Below are 14,404 nucleotides of genomic sequence, written 5' to 3' on the forward strand. Positions count from 1 at the left end.
ATACATACATACATACATACATACATACATACATACATACATACATACATATACATACATACATACATACATACATACAACATACATACTATACATACATATAATACATACATACATACATACATACATACATACATACATACATACATACATACATACATACATACATACATACATACATACCTACATACATACGTACATACATACATTACATATATTATACATATATTATACATACATACCTACATACATACATACATACATACATACATACATACATACATACATACATACATACATACATACATACATACATACATACATACATATCAAAATTGTTTATTTCAGGAAATATACATGATAATGTAACAAGGGTAACATATTCATTGACATAATACCATTTCCTAAAATAATGTACAATGTATAGAGCTGGAGTTTTAATTTGAACAGTGAAGTTTCAGACTCTGCCACAGAATGTCCCAGAGGTAATAATGATATTAGTGTTGATGACGATGATAATGATGATGATGACGATGATGAAGATGTAATAAGGCGATAGGTCGCCAGTCGTCGGCGTTGTCCTTGTTCCCATTCTTTTTTGGTACCAGTGTTATGATACTGTGTTTCCAGTCTGGGGGGACTTTTTGATATTTTAAACAGGTGTTAAAGATGGCCGTAAAAATTGGTGCCAGTTTGTTTAAATTTTGTTTTATATATTTATAGGTGACACCGTCTGCCCCGGGTGACTTTTCATTAGGTAATTTTTTAACACAGCTTGTGAGTTTGTCAATTGTAAACTCACTTGTTGATGGTTTCCATGCGGGAGGGGGGATAGTGACATCGGACCAGGGTGTGTCACTAATGTTTATATTGTTTCGTTGACATTTTTCTTTATAGGCAGTCTCGACTGTGTTGATATCTATCTCACAACTTGGGTGTGTTTGTTTACAGCCGTTTCTAATAATATCAATAGCTTTTCGTTGGTGGTCTACGAATATTGCTGTGAGTTCTTGTCATGTCACCTCTTTTTCCTCCTGTGCTCTTGGTGTGTTGTTTTGGATAAGGGAGGGCATAATGGAGGACTTTATATCTATTATTTTTATTTCGATGTATTTTAATAGAGCTTCATAATTGTTCATCGGGTCTTTTATAATTTTTTTCATCGGTCCATCTGGGAATTTTGTTAAGATTCGTTTGCAGTAGTGGAGAAATTAAATGCTAAACGGCTGTCCATTATCGGGTCTTTGGATTTGGAATGTGTTGTTTTTGATGAAAACACTGTGTAGTGTTGAAAATAATTTTATCCATTTCGATGGGTTGGAGTGACAAAAAGTTGGTTTAATTTTAATGGGTTGTGTAGATATAGTATGTCTGAACATACCTTCTTGTTGTATAAACTTATTCCAAGAAGAATTACTGGTCGGTTCATGCTGATACTGGAGCCAATTAGAAATGTCAAACAAATCACAATCACTATTTCCGCCATTCACAACACGTTTTACAACATTGTAATTGTAACCAATCTGTCCGACGTCTAGTCGAATTTTACCACTTTTGATACACTCTTTGGCAAGAAATCTGATCCTTGTCACAAGTCCTATACTCCTTCTAGACATTGTCTGTGTTTACGAGGACAGCTACCACGGATGATGGATACAAGAGACGGTAGATCTAGAGACTGCGAGAGACCCGACTGACCTGTCCGCCATCTTGAACATACATATATACATTCATACATACATACATACATACCTACATACATACATTACATATATTATACATACATACATACATACATACATACCTACATACATACGTACATACATACATTACATATATTATACATATATTATACATACATACATACATACATACATACATACATACATACATACATACATACATACATACATACATACATACATACATACATACATACATACATACATACATACATACATCATCATACATACATACATACATACATGCATACATGCATGCATACATGCATACATACATACATACATACATACATACATACATACATACATACATACTACATACATACATACATACATACATACATACATACATACATACATACATACATACATACATACATACATACATACATACATACATACATGCATACATACATAACATACTACATATACATCATACATACATACATACTACATACATACTACATACATACATATTATACATACATACATACATACATACATACTACATACATACATACATACATACATACATACATACATACATACATACATACATACATACATACACATACATACAAACGACAGACAGACAGAAACTATACGATATATTTGCTGGGACAACAGATAACCATATTATAAATATAGTGACTTATATTTAGAAGAAGATGGCAATGATTGCGATGATGATGACTACGATAATGATGATGATGATAACGACGGCGGCAATGTCGATGATGATGATTCACGCCACTGCTGCTCGTTGTTTTCATTGGTTGTCTCATTTTTCCACAGAAGATTTGTTAATTAATTTTATGGCGGTTGGAATGAAGGTTGCCTTCTGTCGATTTGCCCTCCATTTGGCTTCTAGATACCGTCTTCCGGAGTGCAGAAGTTGGAATTTTTTCGCTCAGCGGGTGCCTCTTTTCGTTGATAATGTTAAAATTGTTGATGGTGGAAATCAAAATTAATCAAGTATTCCACAAAGTCCTGAAAGATAAAAATCTTTAAATGGAATGGAGTGTCTGGCCGTCAGGGCATATATCATAGAGAGAAGTGAGTGAAGAAGATTAGACCTACCAGCTTTTATAATAAGTGGCTACGTGACAGAAGGTAGAACGAAAAGTATTCACTAATTTGAAATTAATTCAAGGGAAAGATGATCTAATATTAGAAGGTAAAGTTTTTCTAAGCCTACCGAAATATAACTGGAGTGAGATGAATTCAGTTCTTGCTAAAATAAAATTTTAATAAAATAAATGTGAATAATCGTTACTGTGACAGCATTTACACTGCCATGGAAACATTAGGGAGCTGAGTTATCCCCACTAGCGGGGAAACTTTAGCAAAATCACCTTGAAAACTCCTCAAACCAGATATTCGCTTCCTGCTTCCCTCAAACAAATTTGGAGAGCGACGGGATGATATTCCAGCACTAAAACAAAGATTCTTAAAAGTAATGTCTTGAACGTTTTGCTCTATGGGTCAGAATTTTGGAAGATCACAGAGAGTCTCATCCAGAAACTTGAAGTATTCCAAAACAAATGTTTGCGACGAATCTTCAAGATATTCTGGCCAAACACAATCTCAAATGAGGACCTGAGAGCGGGAGCCGAAGTGGAGTCTCTGGAGAGTCTCATTAAAAGGAGAAGATGACAATGGCTGGGGCATGTCTGTCGCAGACCAAATGAAACACTGATAAGAAAGGCTCTGCGATGGACACCCCAAGGAAAGAGGAAGCGAGGCCGCCCCAAGGAGACTTGGAAATCTACTGTAGAGAGGTCTGTCCTTTGAGATGGCCCCAAGAATAGCTGCTGACAGGACCAGGTGGAGATCCCTTGCATCACCTCAAGTGCCAGCAGGTCCGGAAATGATTGTGAGTGATTGAGTTGAAGACTCCTTGAATTTCAAAATGGAATTGCTGTAGGAACCCTAAACTACCATCACATCATCATCCATACCACCACTACTACTACAACCACCACCACATCATCATCCCTACCACCACTACTACTACAACCACCACCACCCCATTATCCCTACCACAACTAATACAACCACCACCACATCATCATCCATACTACCACTGCCACTACATCATCATCCCTACCACTACAACCACCACTGCATTGTCATCCCTACCACCACTACAACCACCACCACATCGTCATCCATACCACCACTACTACATCATCATCCCTACCACCACCACTACTACAACTACCACCACATCATCATCCCTACGACCACCACTACTACTACAACCACCACCACATCATCCCTACCACAACTACTACAACCACCACATCATCATACCTACCACCACTACCTCTACAACCACCACCACATCATCATCTCTACCACCACCATTACTACAACCACAATATGTTGTAATTACACTTTCAACTTTTGAAATTCCTCCCAGTGGTGTCAGAAATTGCTGCGAGACACATTATTTTTTATTGCATCTCAGTAAATTTTAATGAAATTCAAATTTATAGGTTATCATCGTCCCATGGATGGGTCTTGATCCACACACTGAAAAATCTCCTCCTTTTTTTTGACCAGTCATTCTCACCCCTGCTATTTATGACCCCCTCCCCCACCCCTGCAGACAATCATACAAACACACTCACATACACGCTACGTGCATTCATCCCTCTCACCCACTCTTTCCCTCTGCCATTACGTTTATTCTTTTTTTAAAAACCAAGTGAAGACACGAATACGGTATCTAATATCTTGAGAAATTTTGAATTGAGTGGCAAAAAAACAGAGTCTATTTCCACTTACCTTGCTAAGGTCCCGATAGCTCAGTTGGTTGAGCACTCACTTCACATGCAAAGCGACAGAGATTGATTCTGAGTGCAGTCTAAAGTTTTTGTGACCCCACCCCCCTCCCCTGTCCAACCAGCAGTAATTGGGTAGCTGGGTCTGTTAGATCTGGTGGAAAGTACTTTGTGATAGGCTAGCGTCCATACCAAAGTGTAGCAAGCAATTGTCATTGCACGTTTCATGCTATAGAAAACAGGATAAACTCCAGCTTCATGGGCCCAATGGCTCTGAAGGACTACTTACCAGAGGACATTGAGTAGTTAAACTTGATAATTCCTGTAGAACGTATTCTCAATCGTAGTAGATTTGTGTTGCAGACGACGTGCACATCACATGGAAAGTAAATGGGAATCTTGGCAATGATTAAGTTCTGATTACATAATTGTTTTGATGGTGAACAATTGCAATATATATACGATCATCACGGGGTATCAAAATCACCCCCAACCTATGAATAGGGATATTCTTTTATGTTACTTGTATTGTATATTTCCATGGGGTAACAAAATTACCCCTGATGTACGAACAGGGATAGTTCTTTATTTTACCATATATTGTCACGGAGTAACAAAATTACCCCTGATGTACGAATAGGGATAGTTCTTTATTTTACTCTATATTGTCACGGGTTAACAAATTTACCCCCGACGTAGGATTAAGGAGTAAAAGCACTACGTACGATAAGGGTTAATGAATTAAGTAGGCAAATATTATTGAGTTATTTATTTCTTAAATTCCTTTTTTTTCGTTAAGTTTGTATTGTGATTGTACAAAGATGCTTTTTAAAAACTCATTCTTTTTTCTATTTATTCACGTTCGAGAATACGAAATATTTCGCAATACACTCTAGAAATATGAAAAGAAATAACTAAATCAAATATTAATTAAATTGTTTAAAAAATACACAAACAACAAATTAGAGGATTGTAGCTTGCTATGTATACATAATATATGTCGTCATTCATGTGGATGGTGTGGCCGAATGGGTAAAACGTCTGTCTCAAAAGGTTTGAAATTAGCGCTGTGGGTTCGATCCCCATCTGTTTTTGTTGTTTTTTTTTCTATTATTATTTGTTTTTTTTCTATTATTTTTTTTGTTAATATATTTTTTCATTTTATTTTTTAGAATTATTATTATTATTATTATTATTATTATTATTATTATTATTTATTATTATTATTATTATTATATTATTATTATTATATTTTATTATTATTTATTATTATTATTATTATTATTATTATTATTATTTTATTGTTGTTGGTGGTGGTGTTATTTTTATTATTATTTTTTAAATTATTATTATTAATATTTTTTATTTTTTAAAATTATTATATATTATTTTTATATTTGAATATATATATATATATATATATATTATATATTATATATATATATATATATATATATATATATATATATATATATATATAATATAATACAGTAGAATTACTTTAAACTGAAATTTTGGGGACCTTCTATACCATTTTGGTTTAAAGACATTTTGGTTTAAAGCAAGTTCCCGTTTTGCGATGTTTTTCAAGGGTAGTAACTATTTAAGGAATTTGCTCATTTAATCGTATCATGGGTTTCGCCTTAAATGGAGTTATTGAATAAATACCGTCTTTATAACATTTTTAATTAATTTTTTTTTATATACAAAATTTTTTTTGGGGGTGTGTTTTTAAAATGTTTTTGGGGGTTTTCATTTTCCAATCAAAATTGTTGAAAGAGTTGAGTTTGGGATGCTGTGTTTTTTACATATCTCCTTCTTGCTCAACTTTTTTATCATCGACTTCACATAGTATTTTGATTTTAAACTCCAACGTGTGTAAGCACAGTGCTTTCTTTTACTTTTAGTAAAATGTCAAGCTAAAATAAGATAGAAAGTTCTTGTGTGATAATTGATAATGAATGATGCGCAACTACTCAGAGGTGAAGTGAAATGGAAATGAAAAGGCATGTCATTGCTAAGCTGTCTACTACACACCTCTCTTTTGTTGAAAATCCATTAGGTTCAAAGGCCTAATTACATAGAACATCTCGCTTGCGTGATTCTACACCCCAACTCCCCCTCTTTCCTCATTTTTCGCCTGCCAGTCACCCGTTGTCTTCCTTTTCCAATCTGTGCGATTGTGGTGTTGGCCAAGCCCAAGTTCAGTGATTGAAGTGTTTGCCTACCCCCACCCCCACCCCACCAACCACCTTCATCTTATAGGTACTTACGCTCTTTGTTTAATATCGCCGGGCATTATTACATGTGGCCATCTTCCCAAATTTTTGAAGAAAAATAGAAAGAGAAAAGGGAAGGTGTTCTCAAGTTGTTTCGGTTTAAAGAAAGTCCTGCTTAGAAGTATTTCGGTTCAGCGTAAGAATTAGTACAAAGATAATTAAGAAACTAGTACAATTTATTAAATTCTTTGCGTTAAGTTTTCGGTTTAGTCTTTCGTTAAGTAATTTTACGTTTATATATTTATGTATATAATATAATTATTTATTATATATATATATATATATATATATATATATATATATATATATAATCTGGCAATATTTCAAACAACTCTCCGCACTTTCATTATGTACAAACCAGGTATCCCACTCCAAGATGATCGAAGAGTTTGACCTTGTACTGGAGTCCATAAAGAAATCTAAACTTTTGGTGGAACTTCGGGCCTTGCCAGAAGGTATGACTCTTTAGATGAGAACAGACTTGTCACTTTTCAGATTATTTAGGGACCAAATTTAACTAAATGGAACTTTTCAAATCGAAACTTTAGTAAAGAATAAAGTGATAAAAATGAATATTGTTATTTTTGCTCAGAAGTCGATATATTGTCAATCTGATTAAAATTAATCAATTTGAAAGCATTTTGATCAGATCATTCATTTACTAAACTCTTCTACCTTCATTCTGGATTGAAAATCATTTATTTTAGCTTAATTTATTACTGGGGGATGAAAAGTTTTTAGCCTGAAATGTGAAGTATTTTGTACTTTTTTAAAAACTGATTTATTCATTGTTGTGCATTTCTCTTTTCTCTTTTCTGAGAGTGAAATGACCTAAAGGTGTTGAACGCTTTTTAAAAAAGTGGGTTTTTTTTTTTCTTTTAAGTTATCATTTTCAATTGTTTTGATTTATTTTTTCCATTTTCATTTCAGAGATACGACAATCATTTATTTTGAGTGCAAGAAATCAGAGCTACATGCTTGCTGGTATTTTGGTTGCTTTAACATCAGCAATTTTGTTTGGCGGTGCAATATACTATGCCTGGTGTCACCATGATGCTTGGTCCTACTACATAGGCACCATTGATGAGGCAAAGTCCTTGCTTAAGCAGTATAATGAATCGGGTCTGCTCAGTCCGAGTCGAACTTCATCTAACGACAGTGTACTGAACAAGAGATTTGTAGACAGATATATCTCAAATGATAATAAAGAATATGATGATAAATACAGTGAAAACCTGAAAGAAAATAACTTTGATGAATTAAAGCTACTGAATAATGATTTTGATGATGAAAATGATGAGACTGTATTTGAAGACTATAGTTATTCCAATGCTTATAATCAGAACGGAAATGCAGCTCAACGGTGAAGGAAATGCAGAGTAATTTTATTTATGAAAAAAATATCAAAATAAGTAAATTAAATGTGATCATTGTTAATTGACTATGAGTGTCTTATTCATGTTAAATTACTGGAAAATATTCCTGAGTCTATAATACATACAGCTTTCCTCAGATATTATCCGTAAATATCAAAGAAATCCCTGTTAACCAACTTGTGAGTTTGAAATGTCTTTGCCTTTGGAAGCAAAGATATATCAGATGACGTTAAAAAATGGAACCGTAATAAATGTCTATAAAATCAAAACAATAATAAAAAAGGAACAGAAATATTATTTTAACAGAACAGAAAAGAGACATTTAGCATATAATGTGTGTTACTATACTGTGTTTCAAAAGTTCTGTCCAACATTTGATGTATTGTAAATTTTCAATAACACTTTTTTACATGATTTCTATAATTCCCATGAGTTTTTCACACAATTATTCACCCACTGTGTTGTCTTGAAGAATGAAAACAACTCACCTAGTCATGCCACATGTTCAAGTCGATAAATTGACCTCTAAAATCAACGCCTGCTCATCCAATAACACACTTAGCTCATGATCCAAATGCAGTATTGCTTTTGAACTTTTATCGAAAACTTTTATTGTGGCTTTATTATTCATCATAAAGCAAATCAGGTAAATAAAGCAAGCAATGTTCAAGGCCATAAAGTTGTTAAATCAGAAATGTTTAGAAAACCCAAAAGTAACAGACGAGTCAGGAAAGTATATATACCCAAGTGAGATATCAAGGGTTCTTTCAAGTCATTACAAGACGAAATTTAGAAACGAAGACGTGAAGCCAATACACGCTATTAGTGGATCTCCCCGCCCATTGCTAAACCCTATAACATCAAGGGAAGTAAGAAAAGGATTTAACAGCTTGAGCAACAACAAAGCCCCAGGAGAAGACAATATATGCACTGAACTTTTAAAATATAGACCACCATCACTCGAAGAACATATAGTAGACATATTTAATATTACATTTGGAGAACACAAGCCCCTCAACATAAACACAAGGTCATTGATTTCTATACAGAAACCCGGAAAGACTAATGAACCCTCAAAGAACCTAAGACCAATAACCCTTAGACCGTGGGCTGGCAGTCGAAACCCTCCACCCCCCTTTGGGATTTTTGTACACCCATATTTTCTTAAAGAGTACCCATAGAAGTGTTAAAAAATCGATGTTAGCCACTTTGCAAGTGTAGCCTTTACAGAGTTATCGTCCCTGAAAGGTCACGTGGTGCAGAAAAATTAGACAAGGACTAACAAACTTTGAAGGTTGATAACTTTGCCAATTTTTGTTGTAGAGCCTTAATATTGGTTTCAAAAGAAAGCCTGAAAGTTATTTTATACGTCCATATTAAAAATATGGTACTTAAAACGTTATCTTTTAAAATATCGATGTTAAAAGGTCGAAAAAATATTTTTTTGCGATTTTGAACATCTGTCAAACTTTTTAAAACAAAAACTATAAACAATTTTATATGTCTTTAAAAACAAAAGTTGTAGAGAGTGCAATGTAGAAAGTATATGCCAAATTTGGAAGTATTCGAAGAAGTCGTTACGGAGTTGGCGTTTATTTAAGGTCAAAATAGACCTAAAATTGTCCAAAAATGACTATTTAAGAATTTATGTAAACATAGTCTTGTAGCATCTTAAATAAAAGATTTCGGTGAGTGGAGTGCAGATATGAACATTATAATCACATGATATTTTATCTTATCTATGTTAGTGACACTACAAATCACAATTAAGCAAGAACGACTTAATAGATCGATAGCAGATGACATTTGCTATTGTGTCACCAATGGGCGCTGGAAGATGCCCAAGCATATACTGCTGGGTGTATCAGTAAGACACCTTACAGGTAATGCACAACTCATTCATATATTGAATAGGTTTGGACACACTATTTTTTTCATATTCAGCAATTCTGGAAATCGAAACTGCCATTTGTGACAGCATTACCAACTCCAGCAACATTCTTCCTCAGCAAATCAAAACAGAGAACAACCTTGTAACTCACTTCTGCTGGGATAACTTTGACCTAGCTGAGGAAACATTATCTGGTTCAAACAAAACACATACGACACACGGGATAGTGATTCAGGAAGTAAGAGAAAAGCCTAACGAGGAAGTGACCAATGAAAAAGAAATTGATGGCTGCCAGACGGACACGGGTCAAACAACTGTTACACAGAGGAAAAGGCGATCCATGAATTACCAACCCAAAGATTTACCACTGTGTTTCTTAAAGCAAAAAAACAGAACCAACCATACCGACACTTGAAGTATGTGTACCATGTTCTGTACTAGGTGAAGTTCCACTGTCAGATTTCCTGTGGATGTTTTGTAGATCCAATCTAGAAGGATTGAGAGGGACAGTTCCTGGCTGGCAAGGATGGGTTTCTGCTTTGGGAAAACTCATGCAAGGGACAGGTTTTGAAGAAATTACCTAGAATCTGGCATCTGTGCAAGTGGTTCTATGAAAAAAGTGATGAGTGGAAAGCACTATAATAGAGCACTGAGAGTTCACGTGTTGATGTTAGAGGCTCTAGAGAGATGTTTATTTAAAAAGCTTGAGCAGCATACCAACTCCAACATTGTCATCAAATCTGTGAAAAAAGAATCAGTGAGTCCATGCTCTTCATGGACGAAAATAGTCTCGAGTGTGCATCAGAGAATGAAGACTTCAAAGATTTGTGGATGCGATACTCACACTTTAGGGAAGGAGTTCACCAGGGATGTCTTGGAAAAACAGTCCAATTTTGGATTAAGTATATGGATAAAGTTTGGCTGTTGCTAAAATTTCTACAAGACACAAAGACCAACAATTTCATTGTTCATGTCCAGTGCCTTCAGGAACTATGTCCCTTATTCTTTGCAATGGACCCTCAGAATTATGCTAGATACGTGTCAGCATACCTCATGTCTCTGACCAATCTTTCCCATTCACATCCAGGTGCTGATGAGTTGCTGAAAAACTGGGGCTTCAGTGTTTCTCGATCACACATTCCAGCATCAAGAACAGCTGTAGACATGTCAATCGAGCAGACTATCAATCGGCAAGCAAAATCTAAAGGGGGATTATTGGCTTCAGCAGAAATATGCCTGCATATCATCGCTGGTGTCTTACCAGACCCACAAGAGCTGAGTATTAAATGCCACTCTCGAACAAGCCGACATGAATAAGGAAGACACCTCCATTCACAAAGAAGAAAGACCATAAAAAATACAGGAAAATGAGGCTGCTATTCAGCGTGTGCATTCTGCAGTGAACAGATTCATAAATCCCTTTGATATTGACGAAAAGGAATCTTTAATAATATGTTTATCTTCAGGGATGAGAGCAGCAGAAAATATTTCTGATGATCTTTTGTCTGTTGACCAAAAGGGACAGGAACAATTTAATGAATTTGTTCAAAAACGTCTGGTGGAGAAAGAACATTCCTTTCACAAGCCCTAAAAAAGACATCTCTGAAGACGTTTCATAACGACCATAAAACTGTCACTGTAAAACCATCAAAACAACAAAGTGTACAGATCGCTGCACAGAGAAACATTTTTGAGCAGTTATTGATGGTCAGTACACATCATGACTTGGATCTGCAAAAAGTGTTGGCATATCCTCTAAGTCCAATCCCATGGGCCCTTGCAACACCAGATGGACTTCCAACAAAAACAGACAAAAGTGCATTGATGCATAAATTAGAAAATCCTGTCGCTCTTGTTGATGTCACAAACAATACGAATACATGCAAAGAAGTTATAATTGATGGAAATGCTCTGTTTCTTTCCCTAAAAAGTATTCCGGAAACTTTTGGCCAGCTGTCAGAAAAGATCTTTCAACTTTTACCCTCCGCTAAACGTATTCATTTTGTGCCAGATTCGTATAACACAAAATCCATCAAATCTCTTGAACAGACCAGAAGACGCTCCAGTCAGACAAAACCCTTGTTATTGCGGGGACTATCTACAAAAACGCCAAGAGATTGGAAGTCTTTTCTATCTAATGATGACAACAAGAAAAATCTCATCAACCTTATTCAAAAGTCATGGGAGGATGATACAAAGGCAAGGAAATACTGTTTGTATCAGAAGAACAGTGCACTTGCTTGACAAGTAGAGATGGAGTAACAACAGAAGCCACCATCGTACACTCATTGTGTTCATCACATGAAGAAGCAGACAGCCAAGAGTGATTGTGATGAAATTATTGTTCACTCTCCAGATACAGATGTCTTTCTACTGATGATGTACTTTGCCACTGAAATTTCAAAGCCGCTGTTTTTATGGACTGGAACAGGATGTCATCGCAGACTTATCAACATATCTCTATTATCTCAGATGCATGACACAAGTTTGATTCGTGCAGTTTTGGGATTTCATGCTTTTACAGGATGTGACACCACTAGTGCATTCATTTGAAGAAGAAAAATTAAGCCATTGAAAATCATGAAGGCAAAACCACAGTTTCTTCTTGCATTCGAGACTCTTGGTGTGAATGAAATTGTGGATTCTAAGCTTCTGGATGACTTGGAACAGTTTGTTTGCTTTATCTACAATAAAAATACTTATTCAGATGTGAACAAATTGCATTTTGATATGGTTCGTCAACGGTTCCACACAGGGTCTCGAAATATTCTGTCAAACTCTGTTGGAATTGATTTTAGCCTGCTGCCTCCATGCCGATTCACTCTTCAAATGCACATCATGCGTGTGAATTATCAGACGCTTCTTTGGAAGAAATCCAATATCTCATTTCCAAATCTGCCACCTCCTGAGGATCATGGCTGGAAGGTGACTACTGATGGAGACCTAGAATGCAACTGGTGTGCTGGAGACATTGTTCCACAAGATCTGGTGGATATGTCAACTGATCAGCCAGATGATAGTGAAGATGATGTTTTCAAAACCCTTTCAGCTGATGAATTTGACAGTGACAACAGTGAGGAAGAAACGAGTGACAGTCACAGTGACAGCGAAGAGGAAAAAGATTACCCAGCTTCTGCAGCTGAGTTGATGGAGCAAAGTACATCTTGAACTAAGCCTGTCATATGCTGCCATTGATAAAATGTACGTTTTACACTGATTTTAACACTTTAGAGACTTTTATGTCCTAAATAATGAGGAAAATTATTTTAATGAAATAACTATATTCTGCTAATCGAGAGCTTTAATTTGATATGCAACATGAATATATTTACTCAATTTTGAAAAAAAAAAAAAATTTCACGGGCTTTCGGTATTTTGGGCATTAAATGACTTCCCATTCAAAAACTATCACTTCAGATGCTTTCAAATTTGGCATGTACGTTAAGTTACAGTACATCTACATTTTCATTTATTTAGAGCATATTGAACTATTCATTTTTCAGTTGTTATTCTTAAAAATAGATATTGAAAAACACAAGAAAATTGCTTTTTGACCTTTTGTCATGGATTTCCTTCAAGACAAAAATCTTGAAACCTTAACCCTTTGATTCATGAACTACTTTCCCAGTGTGCTAGAATGATGAAACTTGGTGTATAGGGTCTATTCAACACATATATAATGGAGATACAAAAAAAAATTTCTAACTTTACCCTGGAGGGGGGGTCAATTTGTCCATTTGAATGGACGCTATGAATATGGGGACCGGTTTTTTGGCAAATCATCATGCTCACTCACACACATTCTTTGTTGCAAACAAAACGAGTGAACACATCGAGTGACTTGATGTTTCTTTTTATTTACATAGATATTTTAAATAAAAATATATTGTGCATAACATTCATGATAATATGGTAAAAAGGCATAGTAAAAATAGTTATTATGGTACTAATCATACATACATATACGCATAGTGCTGCCATTGATGATAAACAGTTTTATAATAATAATACATCAAAGATGGTGAAAGGAATAAAAACAATCTTCCTCATCATTTTTACCAAAAATACAAAGAAAAACAGAACATTTTCTGCAATAAAAAAAAGTTTTCCTTGAACACCCATCTGCTTTACACCGCTGTGCATTTTTCATATTCTTTTTCGTGGGAAAATGTCCCACTTCGTCATAGCAAGCATCAGTGTTCACATGTTTTGCGGAAAGCACCTTCCCAACATGATGATGGGGTATACCCATAGAATTAAACGAATGAGAATACGTACGAAGCCTAAAAAGTGTCCACCAATGAAAGCATTCAGCGCCATTTTGTTG

General features: G+C 35.1%; 1 protein-coding gene across 1 annotated transcript in view; it reads left to right on the forward strand.

Annotated features, from left to right (window-relative positions):
* Positions 1-14,196, forward strand: part of LOC144975022 (uncharacterized) — a 64,744-nt gene extending 50,548 nt beyond the window's left edge. Inside the window, exons 5-6 of the mRNA XM_078918666.1 lie at positions 7,172-7,265; positions 7,741-14,196. Coding sequence (XP_078774792.1) covers positions 7,172-7,265; positions 7,741-8,177 — 531 coding nt within the window. The 3' untranslated portion in view covers positions 8,178-14,196. The remainder of the gene's footprint in view (positions 1-7,171; positions 7,266-7,740) is intronic.
* The last annotated feature ends 208 nt before the right edge of the window (positions 14,197-14,404 follow it).

Source organism: Berghia stephanieae, chromosome 6 (genome assembly GCF_034508935.2).
Source record: "Berghia stephanieae isolate SIO BIC M18660-M18661 chromosome 6, UCSD_Bste_1.3, whole genome shotgun sequence".
NCBI lineage: Eukaryota > Metazoa > Mollusca > Gastropoda > Nudibranchia > Aeolidiidae > Berghia > Berghia stephanieae.